Raw genomic sequence first — 25,009 nt, 5'->3', positions numbered from 1 at the left:
CCCGGGCAGGGGGTGGTGAGGTTATGGGGCAGCGGTCTGGGTGGCAGGGGGTAGAGGCCCCTCCTACAGCTAGGAATTGCCCTGATTGCTCCCCTGGCGGAGGAGGAGGCATAAGCATGGACTTCTTGGTGGCCTCCCTCTGCCCCCAGGGGTTACAGTCCTGGGGGCTGGGCTGGCCTGAGATACCCCCACCCCCCATCCAGGGTTGGGGAGAGGACTTTGCCCCTCCCAATGTCACCATAACTGGGACAGCATCCTGGAGGGGGAGGGACAAGTGACCCTGGCCGTGGGAGGCAGGACCAGCCCCTCCCCCACTGGGGGGTTCCTGCTTCCTTAGTGCTTTTGCTGATTGGGAGCCCAGGCCAGGCTGGGCTGGGCTGACCTGCCTATTGCCTGGCCTTCTCCCTGCTTCCTTGTGGAGGCACTGGGGACAACAGGATGAACTGAGCATCTAGCTCAGAGGGAGTCTGGGCAAAGCTGGGCCGGAGAGACCCTGAGGCCCCCTGAGTGGGCTGGGGAGGGTACTGGGGGCTACTTAGGTGGGAGGCAGGTTGCAGAGGGCTGGGCTGTTCCTGTGTGTGTGTGTGTGGGGTACAATGAGCCCTGGGCCCCACCCACGGCCCCCAGCAAGGGAAGGGCCCTAGGATCCCCTTCCCAGACCACAGCAGGCAGGGGGAGAGGCCAGAGACGTGGGAAGCCCCCAGCTGTCCTCCTGTCCCCGCCCACCCTGCCAGCTGCAGGGCCTGGGCCTTGGTGCCTGGACTCCCCTCCCCGCTGGCTCTGTGCCCGCCCGTCCTGCCCACTCCAGCTCTGGCCGCCTGCGGTTACAGGGCCCTGGGGACTGTCCTGCCCGCTGCGGGCCCCAGAGCCTGGCCCAGCGCGGGAGGGGGGCCCTCCTGGCCGCTTCCCGGGAGCAGGGTGCCCGGCGCGACCTCAGACCCGCGTGCCAGCCCCTCCCCGACTGCCGGAGCCGCCCTGGGAGGCGGGACCGCGGCGGGATCTTTCCGGGGCTCCCTCGCCTGCGCCCCCTCCCCGCCCCCGCACGATTTACGGGCGGCGGGCGGGCCCAGGGCCTTTGACGCGGGCGGGCGGCGGGGATAAAGCGGGCCGGGGCGCGGCCGCCGCGGGCCTCCAGGACTCGGGTCGGTGAGTGTCCGCGGGCTCCGGCGGCCCTGGGGTGGGGGCCGGGGTGCGGGGGTGGGGCCCCCGGGGAGACCCCAAAGTGGGCGGGGCCCGGGTCCCCAGGCTTCCGGCTCCTGCCCGCAGCTCAGCTGGAGCCTCAGTGGTTTCCTCTGGCGAATGGAGCCAGGGGGCCGCCCTGGCGATGGAGCCTTTCCTTCCAGAGCACAAACTGACCGTGTGGGAACCTACAGTCTCCTCCCAGGCTCCTTGATATTGCCGTGTGCCCGGAGCCTCCCCGTGGGGGTACCCCGGCCTCAGTGGTACAGAAGGAGGGAGACCGACGGCTGGCTCCCTGGTCACATGGTCCTTTCTCCGCCGGCTGCACCGTCCGGAGGCGGGACGGGGTCACAGTGCAGAGTGGGGCCTTGGCGGGCAGTGGGGTCCAGCCTGGTTCTGCCCCTCGGTGCCCGTGTCCTCTCTTGTTAACGAGGGTCACAGCGCAGTGGTGGCATGATGGATCGTTTATCGTCCCGTCGAGGAGTGAAGGCAGGCTCTTGAGTCGTCTCTCCAGGACAGCTGGTGTGAACGGAGGTGTCCCGGTCACCATTGGTGACCGTCAGCACGTGCCCTTGGAGGTGCTGGGGGGCTGGAACTGCCACACGGGCGATCTGTGGTTGGTCTGGCCATTAATTGAGATGCTGATTTAGGCCACACTCTCTCTGGAGTGTAGACTGACATCCTTCTTTGATCCTGTGGGGATCACCTGTGGGGTCGTGTCAGCCTGTGGGGTGGTGTCAAACCACTTGGTACAAAACAAATCAGTGGAGTTTCAGGGACACACAACCCCTCCCCACCCCCCACACCCCAGCTAATAAACAGAGGAGCTTAGATCTGTCTGGGTCCAGGCTCTGCCAGAAAGCAGGTTCTCAATAAGTGGTAACTGCCATTGTTACTATTTTATTAATTAAAATTAACTTTTAGTTAAAATTTTATTAATATTAATAACAACTGATATTTATTGTTCCTAATAGCAGCTGGGTCATCTGTTGTTATCTTGGGTTTTAACAATCCCCTGAGGGGTTTGGCAGTATCTATGGCTTTCTAGGTTGGTCATAATTGTGTACAAAGCAAGAGTCGCTGGGCTGAGTTGAGGCCCCGGGGGCCTCTCCTGGGGCTCCGTGGCTGATGGTGGCTGATATTGGTGGCTGGGCCTCCTGGCATCCACTTTGGCTGCTCTGCAGGCCTTGCCATGGGTATTAACACTCCCCAGGGCCTGGCTCTGAATGGATGAGGTTTGCATGATTCATTGGTAGAAGAGAAGAAGGAACCCTGGGCTTGGAGCCAGAAAGCCAGGTTTCGGGCAGCTCTGCTCCGCCTCTCTGTCTGGCCTCCGTGTAAAATGGGGCTCATGAACTTTGGCCTCTAGTGGGGTGTGAGTGTGTAGGAGTGGGGTGATGGAAACAGCGTGAGGGGGCTTCCTGAGCCGGCAAGCGGGAACAGACATTGGTGCGCACTGTTCTCGTGGGGCTCACAAAGAGTCTGATGCATTCCCCACTCGGGGGCGCACGCCGTGTTCGCCATGAGGCCAGAGGCCACCTCCTCACAGAGGCCTCCCGGATTAACCTCCCCCCCAAGTCATTTCCTTCTGCCGCAATCCATTGCCTGGTTGTTCTGTGTCCCCCCACCGACCCCCACCCCAGAGTCTGAGCTCTCTGAGGATGGGGTCATGGGGGTTCACTCACCCCTGCCCCTCAGCGCCCACCATGGGGCCTGGAGCCAGGAGGGTGCTGGGTAGGTACACAGAAGAAGGAGAACCCGGTGGGGGAAGCCCAGGCACTGAGGGCTTCCTGGAGGAGGAGGGGACCCTCAGCTGGTCTTGAGGGTGGGGACTGTCTGGGGGCATTCTGGGCAGAGAAAAAAGGGTGACTGCAGGCGGGAATCCTACAGCCCCTTCCCTTCTCCCCCTGGGCTAAGAGTAGGAGGGGCACAGGCCAGCGGGCCAGGCTGAAAAGTCAGAACTCTGTTTTGCAGGCTATAGGGAGCCACAGAGGGTGTGTGAGCAGCAGCAGAGTGGGGGCCACCATTCCTCTCCAGCCCCATGCCAAGTCTCACTGTGGGGGTGCACCAGGTGGGCCTCGACCCATGTCTAGTCTGGGGCTGGAGCTGGGACATGCGCTCATCAAACCTATATTGAACCGCCCTCCAAGATAGGAACACGTGTATCTCTTGATACCCATCCTGGTGGGTAGAGTCGGCCAGCTGGTCCGGCGGGGGCAGTGGAGAGAGAAGGGTTGGGTGGGGGCTGGAGACCCCCGAGATTTCCCTCCTCCAATGGGGGTGCAGGGAGGGCAGGTTGCCCCCAAATTTGGGTCTCAGGTAGGGTCCTGAGCTGCCTGGGGGTGTCAGGGTGGAAGGGGCATAGTGACAGGGGTGAAGGGCCTGGACAGGTGAGGCCTTGAGGGGAACAGGGGTCAAAGGCGCTGGGCCCTTGGCAGCTGGATGCCAAGGCCGGTGGACGCACTGAGATGGGAGGAGGGGCCGTGACCTGCTCCCTGGGCTGCGAGGGTCCCGCAGGTGGTGCAGATAGCTGGGCTCTGGCCGTACTCTGCACCAAGCCCTGTTCTGAGCACGTTCCGTGGCTGGATTCAGCCATTCCTGACAACGGCCCAGTGAGGCAGCTACTGTCGTTTTCCCTCTGTGCAGATGAGGAAACTGAGGCATGGAGAGTAACGGCCCAAGTTCCCCCGGTCAGTAAGGATTTCCTGAGGAGAGGGGGTTTGCACGGAGCTGAGGAAAGGCGGCGGTGGGAAGAGAGGGCGCCCGGGGGAGGGAAGTGCGTGGTCAAGGACTGGAGCGGGGAGGGCCCCACTGGGGCTGTGCGGGGGCAGCTCTGGGGCCTGGGGGTCAGGCTGCCCGAGGCAGGAGCCCGTGGAGGGAGGGGGCGGGGCCAGTGCAGGGCGAAGGCACTGGAACCCCCGTCTGCCAGCCTTGGTGGGGCTCAGGTGTGACCGAGTGACAGGTGGTGTTGGGAAAATGCCACGTTCTAACCCTCCATGTGACAGCCTGGGAAACTGAGGCACAGGATGGAGTAAAGTCTCTGCGAGGAACCCAAGGGGCTTGGCTCTGGGGATGAGGGACCCCTGACTCAGTGGTGCGGTCTGCCTGGGGGCAACCCCGCCCTTCTCCTGGGGCAGCCAAGATATTGTGATTACCAGGCCCACCCACGGTGGGCAGTCTGTGACGTGGCTTTTCAGGGCAGGGGTGGAGGGGCAGCCGTCAGCCTGGTCTGGGAGAGCAGGAGGGGTAGGGCAGGCTTTTTGCCTGTTCTGGTGATTTTTTCCCTTGCATCCTCCAAGCTTAGCCCAGTGCCTGCACTAGAAGATGCTCAATAAATATTTGTAAATTGGATGAATGAATGAATGAATGCCTAGTTCCCCTTTTCCCCTTGGGGGGGTCCTGAGTCTGTGGTGGGAGCAGGGGAGGCCACAGCGGGGACACAGGTGGCAGAACAGGCTCAGAGCCAGTGCTGAGCTCCGGGAGGGAGGGGCAGTGTCGGGGTGGGGACGTCCTGGTCAGTGATGGGTGAGTGGTGGGCTTTGGGCAGAGGCAGGCCGCCCCTGGATGCAGTCCCCCATGTGCTGGAACACCTGGATGTGCTGTGGCCAGCGTGTCACCATGTGATGTCACACATGGCCTGGCCAGCAGTGGACACACCTTCCAAGCCACGGCCTGCCCCCCACTGCTGCCCCCAGCTGTGAGCTCCCGGCAGGAAGGGCCGCAGGAAGGGCTGTGCAGGAAGGGCCATGTGGGGGGCTGGGGTGCCGGGGGCGTGGGAGGGAGGCTGCCGTCTCAGGCCCCCAGCCAGGGGAGGCGCCTTGCCCCTCGCCGCCGGGTGGGCTCGTGAGGTGGCCGAGGGGCGCCTGCAGGGCACTGGGGGCCCGGCTTCTCCTGCCGTGCCTCAGTTTCCTCATCTGAGCTGCCTGGGGGCCACGGAGGCCGTGTTTTCCAGCTGTCAGTGCCTACTGTCCCCTTTGTCCCTTCGACACCTCAGCAAGGCAGGGCTTGTACCTGTTACAGATGAGGAGCCAGGGCTCGAGGGGAAGTGGTCCCAGGCAGCACAGGGTGTGGCAGGCTCTGTGAGCCCACAGCCTGGCCCTGACTGTGCTTGGCACTTGTTCCTGCTGTTGCTCCTATTCTCATCCCTGCCCCTCCTGCCCTGCTCCTTTCTTCTGGCGGTCCCATTGGGGGAGGCTCCAGGCCCCGCAGGCTGAGGCTGGCCTGGTGGTGGCCCTGGTGGGGAGGGCCGGGCCTCAGGAGCCGGGCTGTGGGGAAGGGTCCACGTCTGGCTGGGACTGGGCTGACAGCAGCCCGCAGAGTGGTAGTCAGCGCCCATCTCCTGGCGGTTCTCCACTCACCTGCCGCCAGGCGAGCGCCATCGAGACCGGGGAGGCTCAGGGTGGGGTTCAGGAGATCCAAGGGGCCTGGTCTGGCACCCCCGGCTGCCTGCCCGGCCACTAATGACAGTGGGCTGGAGCCCCGTGGCCCGGCCGCCCACGTAGGCGGCGGTTACAGCTCCCGGGTCTGCGGCGGAGCTGCGGCCTGCCCGGGCAGTGCTCGCGGCCGACGGCACGCCAGGGTGGCCTGGGGGCGGGCCGCCTGGGTTGGCAAGTCGGCACCACGCCCCACAGGGCACCGTTAAAGCCAAGTGTGTGGTGAAGGTGGCCCCGTGTGGCGCCCGAGGGGCAGCGGCCGAGCTCTGGTCCTGCAGCCCTCTCCTCCATCCCGAGATCCCGGCGGCTGGAACAGGTGTCCGCCCGGGGGAAACTGAATCCCGCTGCCAACAGCTCTGCTTCCAGGTCACCGCCCGGCCGCCTCGTGACCGGCTTGGAGCTGGCACCACCGCGGAAAGAGGCTTTCCTCTCTGGCAGTGTCTCCATTTATAGGGGAGGCCACAGGCCCCAGAGAGGGCAAGCGCTGGCCCTGGGTCACACAGGGAGTCAGGGCAGCCGGTCAAGCCCTGACGATGAGGTTCCCGGCATTGGGAGCGTGGCTGTCTCCCCTGCTGGCCAGCTCCACCAGGAAGCCTTCCTGACCACCTGATCCTCCATCTCTGCCCTCTGCAATCCCTGCTGTGCTGGCTTATTCTGCTCGGAAGCTTTCCTCCTGCTGGTCCCCATTCCAGCAGTGGGCACTCGGGAGCACTAGGGGGAGGGACTGATAACTTGGGGAGCTGCCCGAAGGCAGAAGGTGCTGCCACGGAGTAATGAGTTCCCTGTCATCTGAGGTGTGCAAGCTGGGGGATTAGATTGTGTAGGTGACCTTTGAGGTTCCTCTGGACCTCAGGGGCTGTGATCCCGTGATGGGTCCTGGACATTTCCCAGGTCTGGACCTCTGCCCAGAACGTTGGGTCATTTGTTCCTTCCACAAACAAGTGGGGAGCCCTCCTGGTGCCAGGCCCCGTGTGGGAGGCAGGGTGGGATTGACAACCTCTGAGTCCCTCCTTCGGGACATGCCTTCCCTAGGGCTCGGAGGGGCCTGTGGCTGAAGGGAGAGGGGCTAGGACAGGGCCGGGGGAAGGGAGGCAGCAGTGCTTGATCAGTGAGGGAGGCTGGACCCTGGCGCTGCCCAGGGCTCTGGGAAGGTTTCCTGGGGATCAGTGTGGGCTTGGCCTGCTCAGGTCTCCTCTCCCGGCCCCCCTAGCACTGGGGGACTTGGGCTCGCTCTGGGAGGATTCCAGGAACAGCTCCTGCCCTGTTAAAAATAGACTTCTCCGAAGGGCTTGGGGCTGTGCCAGCTGCAGCAGGTGCCCCCCAGGCCTGGCCAGAGTGGGTGCCCCAGGCAAGGGGGAGAGGGATGCTGGGGCCCAGGTTTGCAGCCCGAGCAGCCGGGTGGGCCCTGTGTCCCGGGTTAGTATCGCTGAGCTTGACGGGAACTTGCACCTTGTCCGGATGAGGAAACGGGCTGGGATGATGGAGGCAGCTTGCCCCAGAGGTCTTCTCTCCTGGAGGGCCAGGCTGGGATGAGCAGGGTCTCTGGGGGTCAGCAAAACTCAGCCCCAGCTCTGGTTCTTCTGCTTCCTGGCTGTGTGACTTGGGTAAGTTGCTCGATCTCTCGGAGCTGCTGTGTTTTATCAATACAATGTGGCCGAGGTGTCTTGTTCGTGGGCTGCAGCGTCTGGCACAGTGTCCGAGGGCACAGACTCTCAGAAAGCGGTTAAGGTAGGAGATTGGTGGAGCGCCGAGTGCCCGGAGCCGGCCTTCAGGAAGATGCTGCTGGAAGCAGGAAGTAAGAGCACTGGAGTGGGAGTCCTGGCCCGAGGCCCACCTTGGTGCTGGGTGGAGGCACGAGGGCAGGAGCCCTGCGGCTCCACCTGGCTTGGCTGGGGTGTGCCTGTGGGTGGGGCTTCTGCAGGCCCTTCCACCTGTACAGTCTTCCTGTTCTCACTTCCCCCGCCTGCTCGCCCAGCTTGGGGATGGGAGGAAGCCAGGGTCACAGGCATGGCTGACGCTCCCTGGGGGTGTGTGGGGAGAGCCTGGGAGGGGGCCTTGTTCTGGGCTGGGCCTCTGGCCAGCTTCCCCCCCCCCCCCCGCCCGCCCTTGTGGCGCTGACCGCTGATTGCAGGGGCCAGGCTGGCTGTCTGGGAGCCGGGCTCAGAGCTGGGTTCCCAGCAAGGCAAGGCCTCTGGGGACCCTGTGTGCTGGGGGCTCTACCCACCCTGCTCCACCCCCTTCCGAGGGCCTCCAGGCTGGCCAGGGCAGGTGCTGGGTTGACCGTGATGCCAGGTCCACTCTTGGAGCTCATAGCGGGGGAGCACTTGCATTCCTGACGTCATGCTCCCAGGAGGCAAAGCCAGGACCCTGCTGGTAGGGGCAGGCGGGGACCCTGGGGAGGGTTTCCCCGGGGAGTGGGCACCTGCATTGAGAGTTGGAGGGTGAGTGGGATGTGGCGACAGCTCCCTGGGTACATCCTGCCTTCCTGTGTGACCTGGTGTGGGCTCCTAGTCCCTGTGCCTCACCTGCACACTGGGTGGGGGTGACAGACCCCTCCCCTCAGGGGTGTGGTGAGGATTCAGTGAGGGACAGCAGTGACTGGCACATAGTAGGCAATCAGGAAGTGGAGGGGTCCTCAGGTGGGAGGTGGGAGAGCTGGGCAGGGTTCTTGACAGGCGGACTGGGGATGGGGAGCCCCCATCCTGTGGGTGTCAGCCTCCTTAACACACCTGAGCCAGGGCACCCTCCTTCCATTTTCAAAGTGGGGAGCCCTCCCTCCAGGCCTTTGCCTGTGCTGAGGTCCCCACCAGGCACACGGCCCTGCGCTAAGCTCCTCCTGGCGCTCCAGCACGGAGCCCTGTGCAGCCCCCTCTGCTGTGGGAGCCCTATTGCGAGACGGGGCTGTGGGGAGCCCCAAAGGGTTCTAGGGCCAGCGCGCATACGGCGCGGGGCGCGCGCTCCACCCAGCACAGTGGGAGGAGGGCGGGTGCGTCGGCGGCAGGGGCCCCGCCCCGCGGTGGCCAGCGGCCCTCCCCTCTGCCCTTGCATTTCCCTTTCCTCCGCGGCGCTTCCTCTCCGCTCGGCCCTCCGCGGCCTCTTTGTTTGCCCGGCGCGCGGGCGGGCCCACGGTTATATTTAGGCGGCAGGTGTGGGAGCCACAACAAGCCTGGTCGCCCGCCGGTCACCGGCCACCCCGCCCACGTGATGCCTGGGCGCTATAAATAGCCCCCACGGCGCGGGTCCGCCGAGCATCCGCTTGGAGGCCGGTGCGCCCCGCGCTCTGGGTCTCGGCCGCCGCGCCCGGCCCGGCCCGCACGGATGGAGGCGGCGGCGGGACGCCTGCGCGCGCGGGTGAGCCTGGACGGCGGCGGGGCCGGGGGGCGTGCCGGGAGGACCCCAGCCCTGCTCCGGGGAGGGGGCCACCTCTCGAACCAGCCCCCACGCGCCCCGGAGCGCAGGCACCACGGGGCATGGTGGGCCCCGCCCACGACCCCGCCCTGCCCACGATGGTCCCACGCCCCTGCCTTACCTCTCCTGGGACCCCACTGAGTCCTAGTCCTTCAGCCTACCCCCATATCATACAGGGTCCGGGGTCCAGAGGGGCTGGCCCTTTCTGAAGCCCTCTGGATTCGGCCAGCTCCTTAGCCAGCTGTGACCAGGCGTGAGGGCGGTAGCCTCCCGGAACCTCGGTTTCCTCTTCCGTAAACTGGGGTTGAGTGTTGTTCTTGCCTCCTAGTCTTGAGATTGAAAAGCCACCGGCAGCCGTTGCTGGACGCTGGTCTGGTCAGGGCCCAGAGGAGGTCCTCCACCTCCCCGGCTGGGTCACTTATTTGCCAACAGGGACGACACTGGGGCCTCCCCTAACGGGCCTCTAAGGGATGGCTGTTTGGGACATGGCAGAGAGCTCAGTGCCCTCCGGTGGGAGGAGGCGGGCTGGAGTCCCAGGACGGGGATGTGGGGCCAGTGGAAGAAGGCCAGAGAGAGGGAGGGGTATTGAGTCTGGCTCCTGCATAGTGGGTGGTGGGCTTGGGGGATGGTGGCTGGGTGGGCCCTGCCTGGGGCTCAGTGACCTGACTGAGGGATGTAGTTAGGAGGGAGGGTCCCTCCGTGGGGGGCACTGGGCCTGGTTGAGCCATGTGAGGGTGCGGGAGGGGGGGCAGGAAGGGTGGGGCATCACTGCTTTGCTCCCACGCAGGGTGGGGGCCCCAGCCTCTTTGGAGACTAGTGGGGTGTGTGGCAAGACCCCAGCCTAGTCCAGGCAGTGGCCTTAGTCCAACCTCGGCCCAGATCCCTGACCCCATTCTAGCCTGGGCCCTGCCCCCTGACCTCAGCCAGCCTGACCCCTGCTGACAGGTGACAACTTCTGGCTCAAGAAGGCATAGTGTGGAGTGGCTCTGGAGGATCTGTCCAGGGAGACTGGGCCGCAGAGCCAGGCCTTCTGCTGTTGCCTCGGGGTCTCCCCAGGTGCCCAGCAGCTGTGGGCAGTGAGGTGGCGGGCCAGCCCCTCAGGGAGAGGCCTGCAGTGCTGCGGCGTCCTCGGGCCTTTTCCGTCCTTTCTTTCTGGTGCACACATGCACACAAACGCACGCACGCACGCGCACGTACAGGGGAATGTCCCGTGGCCCCAGGAGGGACAGTGTTTGCGTTTGCGAGCTGTCTGGGCGCCTGCGGCGGTCTCTTTCCTCACCGGCACTCAGCCGAAGCTGGCTCTGGGGCGGTGCAGGTTCGCAGCTGGCTCAACCGGGACAGGATTCCTTCTCTCTGCTTTTTTCCTCCCCCCCGAGTACACCCCGTGTAGCCCTCCCAGGACACGGCAAGGGGCAGGGTGTGACGTGGCACCTGCCTTGAGCCTGGGAGCAGCGGTGGAGCTGGCCCCTGCATGTCAGGGTCCCGGGCCCTGGGCCCTTCCTTGCCCAGGCTGAGGCTCTGGGGGCCTGCAGAAGGGGGTGCTGGGCGGGGGCGAAGGTAAGAGGCGGGGGCTTCGGGTGGAGGACTCTACGGAGGAGCAGCTGGTAGTGCGGGGGGTCTTGGGCCAAGCCCAGTGGCTGGAGGGGTCTGTGGACCACTGGGTCACAGGCTGGAGAAACCTTGGGGCACTTCGTTGGGCCCCCATGGTGCAGATGGGGAAACCATGGCCGGTGCCGTGCCCAGGGTCTCCCAGCTCCGTGGGGGTAGGAGTGGTGCTGCGCTCCTGCTGGGGGGGGGGGGGCGGCGGCCTGGGACCTTTGGGGCCCAGAGTGGGGGAAAAGGCGTGGAGGTGCTTGATGGCTGTGTCTGTGGCCCGGGGGTGACCCTCCCTGGGGCCCTGTCACAGTGTGACCCCACTCCGTGCCACCTGTGCTGTCACCACCTTGGCATGCGCCTGGCGGCCGGCCCTTTGGCTGCTGTGGTCTGTCCTTGCTTCTCCGGGCTCCTGAGGGCAGAGCCCGGCTTGTTGACCTCCGTGGCCAGTCAGCCTTGTGGGGAATGGTGGAGACAGTGGCCAACGGGCAGAGGCCCATCCGAGCTGGAGATTTCCGTGGGGGGCCCTTGAGAGACGCTTAAGGTGGTTCGTGCTGTGAGTGGGGCCGCCTCCCCCTCACCCACTGCGGTGCGGCACCTTGGCCTCCGTGCCTGAGCCCCTTCCCCTGAGGGCGGGCCGCCCCAGAACGATCTGTGCTCAGAAATTCCGCAGGGGAGGGTGGCTGTCTCCGGGGTGGGGGTGGGGTGTCTGCTGCTAGCAGGCCTCAGAGGGGGCCAGGCTCAGGGGCCTGGGCCCTGTCACCCCAGACTGCCTCAGAATCTGTGTGGCGGGTTCAGCATGCTCCAGGGTTGTATGTCCCTGAAAACCCTCCCTCCCTGTCCCTCTCCACCCCGTCCTGGTGGCTGTCCTGTCACCTCAGGGCCCTGGGTTGGCCCTGGCGGGAGCTGTACTTCCCTGTGTTCCCAGGTGGGGACGCTGAGGCCCGAGGAGGTTCAGTCACTCGGCGTGGTCCCGCGGGAGGGCCGGGAGAAGCGTGGACCGTGCTGGTGGGGGTCGGGCAGGCTCCCAGGAGGCGGGGCTCCCGGTGACCCCTTCTCTGCTCTTTTCCTTGTCCCCACAGACCTTGCCTGCTGCAGACCAGCCTGGGATTTATGGAGAGGGCCTCGGGGGGCAGCTCTGAGTACTGCCACGCCCAACATCGCTGCCGCCGCCGCGCCTGCTGCTGAGGAGGCCCCCGGGCCACCGGGCCTCACCATTGCCCTTGCCCGCGCATGGCCCCCGCTGCCCGGCCCGGGGCCGCCTGAGCCGCCCGCCCCGCTGCAGGACTCGGTGGGCCCCGATGGGGTAACGTGACCGCGCCCGCGTCAGCTCCGTGCGAGTCCGCTCTGCCTTTCAGCCTTGGGGGTGCGGGGCCGCCTTTGAGCCCCGGGGGCCGTCCGCCCATCCACCGATGCCGAGAGGACGTCCCCAGCCACAGGCTCGGCCACGGCCACGGCCACGGCGCCCGGACACGCTTCGGGCTTTTTACAATTTTCTTTGCTGAGGTTTTCGGGTGTCGTTTTTATTTTTGCCCCCTTGTAATTACCCGGCTCTGGGGGCAGGAGCTCGGACTGACCTGTTTTACTTCTGGGGGCTTTTTCGTTCCTTTTCTTTTTTAAGGAGTTGGGTTTCTTTTTTAATTCTCCACGTGCCGGGCCGGGCGGCGTCCTCCCCCGTCCCGAGTATTTGCACAATATTTGTGCGCGGCGCAGGGGGCAGGTTTTGTAAAAGTCGTTTCCTCTCTCGCGGACAAGCACAGGGATCTCATTCTTCTCGGGTTCTGGGGGGGCTTGTCCGTGTCCCCTCCCCCGTCTGCAGCCCCTCCCTGGCCCCCCCCCTCTGGAGGAGCCATGGCTCGCATGAACCGGCCGGCCCCCGTGGAGGTGAGCTACAAGAACATGCGCTTCCTTATCACGCACAACCCCACCAACGCCACTCTCAGCACCTTCATCGAGGTGAGTGGGGCTGGGCGGGGGTCCAGCAAGCCTGGCCGTGCTGCCCCGGGCCTCCCGGGAGGCGTTGAGAGGCCAGAGCCGGCGGGAGCGGAGGGGTTATGGCTGTCAACCCACGTGCTGCGCTTGGGGCCCTGGTTGGAGGATTCCGGAGGTGTGACACAAGACACTGGCATGCCGTGGGGAGCCCGGGTGTCAGGGCTGTTGGGGGATCCGCTGGGCTCGCTGGGGGCCTGCAGGGTGGGCAGGTGGGACCCCAGCTGCGCGAATAGAGGCAGGTTCAGAGGTAGGAGAGATGTGCATCGCCCCCTCAGGGCATCGCCCATGACCGGAGTGGTCCTGAGCCCTCTGCTGGCCCTGCGGCCTCTGTGCAGAGGCTGAGCAGGAAGGAGGCGGAGAGGCCCCCGTGGGAGGAGTGGCTCTTGAACAGCCTGGAGACAGGCACACGGGGGGGATGGGGCACGAAGGCCAGCTGCGGGGCCAGCCCAGGATGCAGGTAGCCCATGGGCTCTGGGGGAGGCCTGGGGGCTTCAGGCGCAGATGTCTGTGGGAGGAAGGGCTGGGCACGAGTCTTGAGCTGGCCACGGGAGAGTGCCCCCTGTTCCTGGAGGGTCAGCAGGCAGAGACGTGTGCTGCTCCTGGCTCCAGCAGATGTGAACAGATGTGTTTGCAGAGCCCGCAGGGCTCCACATGGCCTCCTGTGGGAGCCTGGCCTCTGCAGACTCCTTGTTGTTTGCAGAGCCTGTGGCTGTGTGGTAGGTCCTTTGTGGCCTCAGACCCTTAGCCTTTCTCGCTGCAACATGATATAAGCCCTCATGGGTGCTTGTCACAGTTAAACATGGATCTGGGCATGAGGGGACCTTGACAACTGTATAGAGGGAGGCAGTGGGCAGTCTGCCATCAGGGGACCTGGACCCTGGACACTGAGCCGGGAACCCTACAGAGGAGGGCTGCCCCCTCATAGCTGAGACCCTGAAGATAATGGCAGGACCTGGGGAAAGACTGAGCACAGCACAGCCTGTGATCAGGGTCAGGGCTCAGAGTGTGACGGGGGTCAGGGCACAGAGTGTGACAGGGGTCAGGGCTCAGAGTGTGACCGAGGTCAGGGCTCAGAGTGTGACTGGGGTCAGGGCTCAGTGTATGACCAGGGTCAGGGCTCAGAGTGTGACCAGGGTCAGGGCTCAGAGCGTGTGTGGGCTCAGGGCTCAGTGTGTGACTAGGGTTAAGGGTCAGTCTGTGTGAGGGTCAGGGGTCAGTGTGTGACCAGGGTCAGGGCTCAGCATGTGTGGGCTCAGGGCTCAGCCCTGGGCTGGGTGGCCACACCCTCTGCTGCAGGCGCAGACCTCACAACCCCCACGACCCCAGAGCCCTGCACCCCCTCCTGCTCCCTGCATTCTCAGAATAGCTCTGTCCTGCCCTCACTGTGTCCGATGTCCCCGTTGCATGACGAGTGAGGTCCGGCAGCTGATTCCTCACCACTCCCGAAATAGCTGCTGGGAGCAGGTGGGGTGGGAGCAGCCCCTGCACGTGGCCTCCTGGGGTGGACCCCCTCCCCCCGGGTATTACTATCCCTGTGCCTGGCCATGAACTGCCTTGACCTTTTCCCTGGTAGCCTGGGGCTTCCGCACTGTGTGCAGGGCTCGACTCCCTCCCAGCCGCTGTCTGAGCAGCTGCCCGCCCTCCCCGCTCTGAGGGCCACTGCCGCTGAGGCCTGCCCCTCGGAGCCTCCGAAGGCCCCAGTGAGGGGTCTGGCCGTGCCCCTTGCCTGGACCTTTCGTGTACCCCGGCTGGGAGGGCTGCTCAGAGCAGGGGTCGTGCAGGGGTCCATGTGTGGGCTGGCGGTGTTCTGTCGCTGCTTGGGGGCCCAGGAACTTTATCTGGAAGGTGGGGCCTTGCTGGTGTGATCCGGGGTCCTGAGCACCCAAGAGGAGGGAGGTGATGTGCTGGGAAGCCGGGCTCACAGCCTCGATTGCAGTGAGAGTAGGTGGGGACGCTCTCCTCTCTGCTGTGGGGGCCAGGGGACAGTTGCCCAGAAGCATCAGGAAAGCCTCTTCCACCCCCGGCCGGTCAGGGAGCCCGAAGGTCCAGCACTGGGGGCTCACGCTCAGCATCAGCCTTTCTGTTTTGTTGAGGGGGGCACGGCCCTGCCCTGGGGGCCCGGTCAGGAGATCGCCACCCCTGAGCCCTGCCCTCTCCCTTCCCCCCCGCCAGGACCTGAAGAAGTACGGGGCCACCACTGTGGTGCGCGTGTGTGAGGTGACCTACGACAAGGCCCCCCTGGAGAAGGATGGCATCACCGTCGTGGTGAGGGCCGCGTGGCGCCGAGCGGGGGCCTCTCTGGGCCTGGGCAGTGAGTCTGGGCCCCCTCGCTGTGAAGCAGGCACACGTGGCCTCGCTGCGTGCCACCTGCCACTTCCCGGGCATGTTTGTGCCCGGGCCATGTGCGTGTTTGGGCACATCTCCGGGAAACCCGGGCGTCGGGTCATGTGACCTCGAAGGAGTCAGGTCCTCTCTGCACGGCCTTTTTGCACTTCTAGAGCGGGCGTGCTTGTCCCTGGCCAGCCTGGCCCGGGAGGCAGGAGCACACTCCGCACGGCCACAGCCCCCGCTGGTGCAGCCGGTCCTCCCCCGTGCTGGGGTTGGCAGGCTCTGCCGCGCGCAACGGCTTCTCAGCCTCGTGAGAGCCCCGCGTTGTGGGGAGACTGAGGCTTGGGTCAGACGCTGTCTGAGGCCACACCAGACTGTGACAGAGGTGGGACCGCCTGGGGAGTGGCACTTTAGCAACAACGCCCACTCCAGGTGTGCCCCACCCCCCCATGAGCTGCACTGTCCTCTGGGTATGCTTCCCCTCCAGGTGCATCCACCTCCAGGTGCGCTTCCCCCCAGGTGTGCCCCCCCAGGTGTGATCCCCTCCAGTTGTGCTCCCCCTCGGGGACTGGGGCTCTGGTCCCACGCCCTGCCTGGCCGGGAAAGTAGCTCCACTTTGCAGACAGCCCGAGCTCAGAGGCCACCCAAGGTCCCCGAGTGAGTGCGCAGAGCCGGCCCCCGGCGGCTCCTCCCAGCTCCTCTGCGTCTGGGCCTGTCTCAGGACCTCATCTTGCTGCCTGTTTGGGGCCCTGTCGCTGGGCAGCAGGTGCCACTGGAGGGTGGGTGGGCACACCTGTCAGGTCCCTGGGGAGGCTCTCTGTGCAGGCGGTGGGGAGGGACCCTTGGGGCTGTTTCCTTGGTCCCCTGGCTCTGGGGACCTGCATCCGGGCGGAGGGCGGGGCAGCTGTGCTGCCACATCCCTGTTGGTCAGGTGCAGGTTTCACGGGGCCTGCCCTGGCGTGGGGCTGCCTGACTGGGGCTGGAGGCCCAGAGCAGGGGGCGCAGCCCTGTGTCCAGTACACCCCACCAGCTCTGCTGGGCCTCCTCAGCACCAGAGGACCTTTAGTTATCACTCTTCATGCAAGGACACCGTTTTGGCCCATGTTACTGTGTGTAGTCACCTCTGTTGGGCAGTTCCGGGTGGCGGAAGGAGCCGGAGCTGGGGTCATACGGGCCTGGCCTGAAGGCTGCCTCTGCCCCTTCCCTGCTGTGTGACACCCGGTTCCTTGCCTGTGAAGTGTGGGGGCTTGAGAGGCCGCGAGTTGACTGCGTGTGAAGCACCTCTTAGCACGGGGAGCAGCGGCCTTTCCTTCCCGTCCGCTGCAGCAGGAAGGGTTTGCTCAGACTTAGGGCGGCCAGGCAGACCGCTGCCCCCAGGTGTGGCTGTGTCTGGAGGCTGGGGTGGGATTAGCTGACCCGGGGCCGCCTCCCTGTCAGCCTCGGGGGCCCGTGTGGAGTCACCCCGGTGCCAACAGCGCTAGTTGCGGGGCCATTGCCCTCTGCCTGCACGAATCCCTGGGACTTGAGAGTCTCTGTCCTCACTGTGGCCACCCCGGGCTGGGCCCGACCCGCGCAGGTCGCCTCCCCTCGTGCAGGGCGCTGGCGGGGGGTGGGGGGCAGAGCTACGTTCTCACAGCCAAGTTAACCCCGGGGGCGTCTGCAAAGGCCGCAGGTGTAACTGACCGTTGGACCTGGCTCTCAGAATATCGGGCCTCACCCTCCAGCCTCCCTTCACGCCTTCCCCGTAACTGGGCCGGGCCTGCCCTGTGCAGCCGTGCTGTGGGCTGGGGACACGGAGAGGCACGGGTCAGCCGCGTTTGTGGACCAGACCCCTTGGGCCTGCTGAATCAGAACCTCTCAGGCTGGGGGAGGGTCAGGCTGTGACCCCAGAATCACAGCACAGGCTGTCGGGGAGGGGGAGTGGGCTCCCGGGGCTCCCAAAAGGAAAGGGCAGAGTTCCCAGAAGGCTTCCTGGAGGAGGGGCAGCTGCAGTTCATGGCCAAGCCAGCCCCTCCTCATGCTCTCTGCTCTCTGTGGCCTGCTGCCTCTCACCCTCGTGGCTCCCAGCATCCTCTGCTTCTCAGAGTGCCCTGACCTCGTGGGGCCCGCGGCCTGCCCGGCCCCGCTCTCCACCCCACCTTTGGGCAGGGGTCCTCAGGGGCTGCTTCCCTCGGCAGGACTGGCCGTTCGATGACGGGGCGCCCCCTCCCGGCAAAGTGGTGGAGGACTGGCTGAGCCTGCTGAAGGCCAAGTTCTGCGATGACCCTGGCAGCTGCGTGGCTGTGCACTGCGTGGCTGGCCTGGGACGGTGAGTGGGCGGGGCAGGGCGGGGCTCGCTTGAACTCGGGGATCTTGTGGTCTGACTTGCTCTCGGGCATGGGTCTGAGCCCATATCACACATGATCTCCTTCCCAGAGGGTTCCCAGACATGGGCCTCCCACAGCCTGGAAGGGAGGAAGTCCTTCCTGAAGTCTGACCCCACTCCCTCCTGCTGTGGGTGCCACTTTGTCCCTGCACTTGGGCAAGAAGGAGCTGCCAGCACCCCCACCCCCAGACACAGAGACCCCTGTCCCCCACAAACAGCCTGGGTTTGATTGAAAGGACCCAGGCAGTGGAATCCCCGATTTGCCGACTGAGGACCGGGCAAGTGGGGTTGATAGAGTATCAGGCTCTTACCCTAGGCCAGACCCAAGCCTGGTGCTGTGCTCTTCCTCCTTTAACCCCCTCACCAAGACATTTTACACGCAGAGTCTGAAGCACAGAGAGGTTGTGTGGCCCACCTGAGGTCACACAGCAGGGACAGGAGGGAGCAGGATTTGGACCCAGGTGGTCGGGCTGAGCTCTGAGCCAGTGCCCTCCAAGCGGGGTTGGGGGGTGTCTGGGCCGCCCTCAGCCGTGAGGGTGAGGGCTGCCTGGCGTCTGCAGCAGGTGGCCTGTCAGGGGAGGGAGGTGGGCAGGCAGATGCTTGGCTGACTCGGCCCTGCTGTCTGTCCCCAGGGCTCCGGTCCTTGTGGCACTGGCCCTCATAGAGAGTGGGATGAAGTACGAAGACGCCATCCAGTTCATCCGACAGTGAGTGGCCGGCCGGTGGGGGAGGACAGTTGGTGAGGGCTTGGGGGTCCAGGTTTAGGGGGCCCTTACCCTGCGCTGCCCACCCTGCAGGGGCCCAGTGCCCTGCCAGCGGGCACTCCTGACCCCTGGCCCTGGGGTGTCCTCTGAGGAGTTCCTCACTCCCCTGCAGCCTCACGTTGTGGGATCAGCACACCCTCCAGGCCGTGAGGGCCCCACAGCCAGGCCGCCCAGCCCCGAGTGAGGACTGGTCCCTGCATGTGGCTTGTTCGTGGGGTGCTGGGCGGGGTGAGTGAGGAGAGGCTACAGTGAAGGCCCAGCCGGTCCCATCTCCGTGACTCAGCCCAGAGTGCATCAGTCAGGCCAGGCTGAGTAACGAGCAAGCCTAGCACCGTCTCTGACAGAAGAGAGTTGGGCAAGCAACAACTCTTTAGGCCCCGAGATCCTGATGTGGCGATGTCACTCCCCCACCTTCCAGAAGAGGAAGGACCCCCCCAGAAGCCATCCAATCTAGCCCCTCGGGGAAAAACAGGAACCTGCAAACCTCCCATGGCACTGTGCCACCCTGCCTCAGCACCCCTGGGGCCGGGTGGCACACAGGGTCCTTCAGAGCTGCCCTTGTGATGCCCCCCCCACGGTCCTGGCCCACCCCCAAGGCCTCAGTCAACCTCTCTCAGGCACCCCTCCTTGGCCCCCACAGAGGTTTTCTGGCCCACTCTCTTCTTGTGGCTTGGTGGCCTCCCTGGGGAGGGCATCCCACCTGCTCACTGCTCCCGGGAGAGGAGCCCGGCTGGTGCAGGGACGGCAGGGGCCGACTGCAGAGGAACTGGTGCTCAGCTGGGCCCGAGCCTGGCCCCCAGCCCAGCTCACCGTGTGTGTGAGACATGTGCACACACACACACACGCACTGTAGAGGGCGTGTTCTCCCCTGCTCCCCTGACGGCGGCTCCCCGGGCACAGCCGTGATTTTCTCCTCGGGGCAGGCTTGTTTACCAGCCGAGCCAGCCCGCCCTGTGTGCACGGGTGAGCGTCTGCCTGCAGGAGCTCAGGCCTCCGTAGGGGAGCCCGGCCCGTATACGCACCCGTGTGCACCGTTTCTCTCTGCGAGCTCACGTGTGGCTCTGTGCCTTGGCGTGGGTCCGAGGAGCGGTGCCCCGGGGCGGGGGCTGGGCATCACCATGGGCTCTCCTCACCCCGCCCCTCGCTGAGCCCGGGCTGGGCCCACCTCCGTGGCCTGTGGCTCCCTCAGCCCAGGGCGCAAGTCAGGACGGGCCGGGCGTGCTGAGTAACGAGCAGGCCCAGACTCTGTGCCCACGGAGACCGCCCCAGGCTGCTTCCTCCCTCGCGTGACCTGACGTGGTCAGTTGGGCTCTGCGCAGGGCCCTGGGGCACCGTCAGCGGGGAGCCCCATCTCCAGCATTGCGTCGCCGGGCCTGAGGGAACGGGCGGTGGCGGAGCGGCACGACGGCTCCGGGGGCTTGGCCTGGCGGACGCATGTGCCTCTCCCACTCACGTTTCATTGTCCAGAGCGAGTCCGTGGCCACGCCTGAGGTCACGGGCAGGTGGGGAGGGATGGCCTCTGGAAGTGCTTGGTGTGCAGCCCCAGGCGCCCCCACACCCATCACCGAGGTCCTCCCCTTCTCTCTCCCCCTGCCCTCCCTCCCAGGCAGCGGAGACGCCGGGTCCTCCTGCGGCCCTCTGGGAGCCCACTGCTGGGGGTGGGGTGGTAGCTGGGTAGACATGGAGGCCATGGGAGCGTGGGGACCATGGGGGTGGGGGTCAGGGAGTCAGCCTGGAGGAGTGATGGTCAGGTGAGTTGAAGGCCAGCAGGGGTGACTGCAGGTGACCGGGGAAGGGTGATGCTGGCGGCGGGCACAGCCTGGACAAAGGACGGGCTCTGCTGGCCACGAGGACCCGCTTCGGCCCCGTGGACTCTGGGCCTTGAGCCCCCTGGGCAGGGCAGGTGGCCGAGCCCGGGTCCCGCCTGATCCCCACCCCTGTCCTGCCTCCCCAGGAAGCGCCGCGGAGCCATCAATAGCAAACAGCTCACCTACCTGGAGAAATACCGGCCTAAACAGAGACTGCGGTTCAAAGACCCGCACACGCACAAGACCAAATGCTGTGTCATGTAGCTCAGGACCTCAGCCCACAGGGCCACCCGGCCCCGCCCCGCCCAGCGGGGCTCCCGGCCTCGGCCGCCTCCCCCTCGCCTCTTCTCTGGGACACTGCAGCTCGCCCGCACGCCCTTTGCTGTCTCTGTCTCCCCCTGTGTCTGTGCCCGTGTCTGCCGCCTTCCGGATCCATCCTTCCCTTTGTCTCCGTGCCTGGTCTCTCTGTCTCGGTGCCTGAGGCTCTGTCTCTTTATCATCTCTGTGCCCAAGGCTCTGTCTCTGTCTCTCCGTCTCTGTGCGGTGTATGTCTCTCTGTCTCTGTGCCCTATCTCTCTGTCTCTGTGTCCTGTCTCTGTGCCATTTGTCTCTCTCTCTCTCTCTCTGTGCCCTGTCTCTCTGTCTCTGTCTCTCTCTGTCTCTGTGCCCAAGGCTCTGTCTCTGTCTCTCCGTCTCTGTGCCGTGTATGTCTCTCTGTCTCTGTGTCCTGTCTCTGTGCCATTTGTCTCTCTCTCTCTCTCTGTGCCCTGTCTCTCTATCTCTGTCTCTCTCTGTCTCTGTGCCCAAGGCTCTGTCTCTCTCAGGCTTACTTGGGGTCCCCCGTCCCTGGCCCTCCTGCAGTGCTCTCCCCACACGGCCCAGGCAGCTCTCCTCTCTGGCCCATTTGTCAGGGGGGAAGCAGGGGTGGGGGGCAGGTGTATATTTTAACCACTGGGCCCGACCCCTTCTCCACGGCCCCGACCTGTTCACTGCACCTTAAATTATTGGGGCGGTCAGACGTTCTGGACACTCGAAGGCAATAAACAGGTCCCTGTGGCTGTGTGTGCGGAGAGTGGGGTGCGCGGCCGGGCGGGGTGGACGGGTGGCCTTGTGAGGGTGGGCGGGGCCCAGGGAGGCCACTGTCCAGGATGGAATCGTGCAGCCCCTCCGGCCGGGGGCCGGGGCCTCCCCCTGGTGGCCACGCCGGGTCCCTGCGCTCCGACACACTGGAGTGGCCTGAGCTGCGCTCCCCGCAGTTGCCATGTGGACGTTTCGGGGGCTGGTGCACAGAAGGCGAGGCAGGCTCACCAGCGTTGCCCCCCTGCAGGGCGGGGTGAGGGTCACTTGGTAATTCCTCGGGGCCTCGTGTCCAGAGGGGTGGCCGCCCTGTCCTGTCCCGCCAGGTGTCCTCATTCAGCCTTAGGGGCCCAGAGGAGGGAGGGGTGATGGTGGCCGACTCTGCTCGGGGTAGAGGGACACGCCATCCCATCAGCCCAGGGCAGGAGGGGAGGGGGGAGGGTGACCCGGGGTGCCTGGGGTAAGTGGGTCTGAGTGTGTGGGGGGCCTGGCCTGCCTGAGGGCATGGACGGCTGTCCTCCCGTGGGCCTGGGGCTCGGCCTTTCTTGGGCTGAGAGACAGGTGCGGGGGTGGGGGGCGCAGCTGGGACGAGGGGCGAGGGCTGGCCTGACTGGGAGGAGAGAGGCTGAGGCAGTCTGCCCCAGGGCCCCCCCTGGGCACTGTCCCCACCTTTGGACACCACCCAGGGATCTTTACTGATCCCTTCTCTCCCAGGCGCTGGGACCCGCTGGCTGTCATAGTCGCAGACCCGGGCCTAGTGTCCAGGCTGCCTCCCCACCTCTGCCTGCCCAGCCTCCTCCTCCTTGGAGCCCACCTGGCCTGCCCCTCCCCCCATCCCACCCTATACCCTATACCCCTCGGAATGGGTCTGCAGGAGGGGCTCCCCCCTCCCCAGCTCGTCACCCCTGTTTTTCCCAGAGAAGGAGGTGGGCCCAAGAAGGGCAGGCCTTGTGCCCAGGGCGCACAGTGAGGCCTTGGCAGAGACTCATGTTCCCCGGATGTGGGCGCCCCCTGCCTGGGCTCGTTTCGCTAGTACGTGAAGGGTGGCCCTGGGGTGGCTCTGTGGGCTGTGCCTTCCCCGGGGCCCTGGGCAGGTGCCAACAGGGACACAGACCCCGTCTCTCCGTCCGCCGGCCTGCTCCAGCTGGCCTGGCATGAACTGGCACACTGGTGCCGTTAATGGGGCACCCGCGTGGGCCTGCTCTGTAGAGCCCAGCCGCCCTGCTCAGGAGGAGTCGGGCCCCTTCCCACTTCCAAGCTCAGCCTCTCTGAGTCAGTTTCCCTGAGGGGCTTCCGGTCACCGTCGGCTCCAGGAACCCATCGGGTCCAGTCCCACCCACCTCCAAGCTTTTACTAAACCAGACTTTCTGGAGGGAGAAGGAACCAGAAAAGAGCGTGGAGGGCAGCCTGCCTACCCACTGCCCCATGGGGACCACAGGGCACCTGATGGTGAAACCAGGGAAGCATTCCCTTTTAGGGGAGATGGCACCCCTGCTTGGGACCACGCCCACCATGCTGGACCAACAGCACGTTCCTCCCTGGCCCCTTGGTCCTGAAGGAGCACACCGCCCCCAGCCAGGGGGTTGGCGCAGAGGAGGGGCCGGTGGATGCTTGTGGAGGTCAGTGGAGCACATGGGGAGTAGTGAAAAGGCATACCCCCCAGCCCTCCTTGGGGGCGCCATTCAGAGATGACGGATGGGTAAGATGGGGCCGCGGACCCTGGCCCTTCCCGGGCTCCTCTGGCTCTCCCGTGTGGTTATTTCCTCCTTTTACCGAACACATCCGAGAATGCAAATAAATCTGACATCTGTTCCGTGAAGGTCGCTGTATATTTTCAACCCACCCTCCAGGTTGTGGGGCCTCCTCCGTGCCAGCCCCGTGCAGCCACATCCCTGCTCCGAGGGGCTCATGGTCTATGGGGGGTGGGGGGTGACAGGCTAGGAATCTGTCTAGGGCTGGGGGGGTGGCCAGCCTCAGGGCTGGAGACGCGTGGGCTGGTCCTCGAGCAGTGGGGTGGTGTGGAGGCCCCGAGGGGGTGAGGATGGGGGCCGCAAGTGGGAAGAGCTGTCTGAGCGGAGGTGGGGAGGGGTCAGTGTGTCCCTCGAGAGAACAGGCAGGGGGCAGGCTTGGCTGGAGCACCCCACTGGAGGGACGGCCGGCCAGTCTGGTGGGGGTCCCGAGAGAGACAGCCTGCGGTGGGGCCCTAGGAGAACTCTGGCAGGCAGGGGAAGGGCTCAGCCCCCATTTCACATGTGGGAAGACCAAGGCTGAGGGGGTAGGGACTCGACTGAAGGTCGGGTGTGTCTCCAGGTGGCTCCCAGGGAGTGGGGGGACCCAGCCAGGAAGGGGCCTCCTCTGGACGCGGCCCTCCCAGGGGTCTCGGGAGGATCTTAGGAGCCATTTTACAGATGGAACAGCTAAGGCTCAGAGAGCCGGGACCCCTGCCTCAACCACAGAGCTAGTCCAGGGTGGGCCAGGTCCCACTGGGAAGGTCTGACTCTGGGCCCAGGCTGGTTCTGCTGCCACCCCAGGTGCAAGCCTGACTGGACTCAGGAGGATGGAGATGGGGGCGAGGGAGACCAGCCAAGGGACCTCTTCCCTACCTGCAGCCCCTCAGTGACTATGAAGCTCCAAGCTGGAGACAAACTGAAGACTCTGGGGGCACCTTAGTGAAGCGCTCCTTTCAACCGTGAGCCCCGACGGCCAAGGCTGTCCTTGGAGGGCCCTCTCAGCGCCCAGGACACTGGCGGCCGTGGCTTGGGCTCCCGTCCAGTGGAGTCCACCTGATCTCCACGAGTGGAGGGGCTGTCATTTGCAGGGTCCCGCACAGACTTCACAGTTTATCTCTGGGGCACCCTGCCTGCCCCACCACACTCCAGGCCTGGCCCTGTCCCCTAGTCCTGCCAGGGTCTCCTGGGCTTGCCTTGGTCCCCGGGGGGCCCGCAGATGGTGGGCAGGGTGCGGACAGGTGTGACGCTTCTTTGTTGAATCTAGAGCTTTCTTTTAAATGGAAAAATGTTCTGCAACCCAGCTCTGTGAGGACGGGGCAGGGCTGACCGACACGGTGGGCACAGGGGAGGAGGAGGGTGAGGGAGGACGCTGGAGGTCACTGCCGTCTGGCAACCACGGCCTGAAGGAAGAAGAGCTGTCTGGTGGCAAATTCGCGGATGCCGGGCTCCTGGTCCTTCTTGAGATCTTCGAAAGCTCCAGGAGAGGAGGGACACGTCTGAGGTGACCCCACCCCGTCTGCCCACAGCCCCGCCCTGCTGGAGGGAGCCTGGGGCCCCAAACTCCCTGGGAGCAGCCTCCTCATCTCAGCCTGGGGTAGGGGGGTGGCAGGACCGGCCCAGACCCCCTCCTTCGCCTACAAGACCTGGGGTACTTCCCGTCTCCCACCCCACCCACTCCCAGCCCCCCTTGTTTGGGACCCCACCCACAGCCTCGTCGAGCCTCAGGCAGCCCGTGGAGTGGGTGTGAGCCCCCGTCACAGGAGCCCAACCACCTCCGGACACGGGCTGGTGGTGTGGCCTGGGGGGCGGGGACGGGGGGCCGCTTACTACAGAAGAGCAGGTTTATGTCGACGTAGTTCACCATCCGGGACACGGCCTGGGGGTGGTAGCAGATGGTGTAACCTGTGGAAGGCGGCTCGCTGGTGGGTGGGGGGCTCAGACCCACGGCCCCTCTGAGGCCCCCTCACCCACCACGTTTCCTCTCTTTCCTCCACCTCTGGAGTTTGGTGGACCCCGAACTCCAACTGCAGAAGTGTGGCAGGTGCTAGGTGGGCGGGTGAGGGTCAGGGGGCTCAGGCGGGCAGGCCTGGGGGTCCCAGAGCCTGGCCATCCCCTGCTCACCTAGGAAGAGCGCTGCCCAGGTCTTGATGTGCCGGTGGCGGCTGTGCAGGTAGCTGAGTGCCTGCGCCAAGTGGATGCCGAACTCCTCCTGGCTGCGGGTCATCTGGAGAGAGCGGCTGTCACTGGCTGGGCGAGGGGGGCTGGCCCTGCACAGACCGGCGCCCCAGCGCTGTCCCCCAGCCCTCGGGGCTGTGTGTGGAGTGGAGGATAG

The 25,009-nt window shown here is 65.5% G+C and overlaps 2 protein-coding genes across 4 annotated transcripts in view; one reads left to right on the top strand and one right to left on the bottom strand.

Moving 5' to 3' along the window:
* The first annotated feature begins 1,119 nt into the window (after positions 1-1,119).
* On the top strand, positions 1,120-22,766 carry PTP4A3 (protein tyrosine phosphatase 4A3). 3 transcript variants are annotated; one of them, XM_087447389.1, is made up of 6 exons: positions 1,120-1,146; positions 11,696-12,569; positions 14,778-14,870; positions 17,111-17,241; positions 17,931-18,005; positions 20,017-22,766. In XM_087447389.1, exons 2-6 carry the CDS (start codon positions 12,465-12,467, stop codon positions 20,132-20,134), a joined length of 522 nt encoding a protein of 173 aa, XP_087303515.1. In that variant the 5' UTR covers positions 1,120-1,146; positions 11,696-12,464; the 3' UTR covers positions 20,135-22,766. The 3 variants fall into 3 exon arrangements, with proteins under 3 accessions (XP_087303515.1, XP_087303516.1, XP_004431093.1); XM_004431036.3 differs by lacking the exon at positions 1,120-1,146 and adding an exon at positions 8,678-8,963; XM_087447390.1 differs by lacking the exons at positions 1,120-1,146; positions 14,778-14,870 and adding an exon at positions 8,676-8,963.
* Positions 22,706-25,009, bottom strand: part of LOC101408306 (maestro heat-like repeat family member 5) — a 67,952-nt gene continuing 65,648 nt past the window's right edge. Inside the window, exons 28-30 of the mRNA XM_087447101.1 lie at positions 24,799-24,901; positions 24,505-24,579; positions 22,706-24,151 (exon numbers count right to left, since the gene is read on the bottom strand). Coding sequence (XP_087303227.1) covers positions 24,054-24,151; positions 24,505-24,579; positions 24,799-24,901 — 276 coding nt within the window. The 3' untranslated portion in view covers positions 22,706-24,053. The remainder of the gene's footprint in view (positions 24,152-24,504; positions 24,580-24,798; positions 24,902-25,009) is intronic.

The sequence above is a fragment of the Ceratotherium simum genome, chromosome 23, assembly GCF_057802395.1.
Source record: "Ceratotherium simum simum isolate JZ-2026a chromosome 23, ASM5780239v1, whole genome shotgun sequence".
Taxonomy (NCBI): domain Eukaryota; kingdom Metazoa; phylum Chordata; class Mammalia; order Perissodactyla; family Rhinocerotidae; genus Ceratotherium; species Ceratotherium simum.
The sequence above is the reverse complement of the archived record's forward strand: the minus strand, read 5'-3'. Positions and strand labels throughout refer to the sequence as shown.

Coding starts and splice junctions, on each gene's coding strand:
- PTP4A3 (XM_087447389.1), top strand. CDS start 12,465: ATGGCTCGCATGAACCGGCCGGCCCCCGTGGAGGTGAGCTACAAGAAC. Junction 14,871..17,110: donor AGGATGGCATCACCGTCGTG/GTGAGGGCCGCG, acceptor TTCCCTCGGCAG/GACTGGCCGTTCGATGACGG. Junction 18,006..20,016: donor GCCATCCAGTTCATCCGACA/GTGAGTGGCCGG, acceptor CTGCCTCCCCAG/GAAGCGCCGCGGAGCCATCA.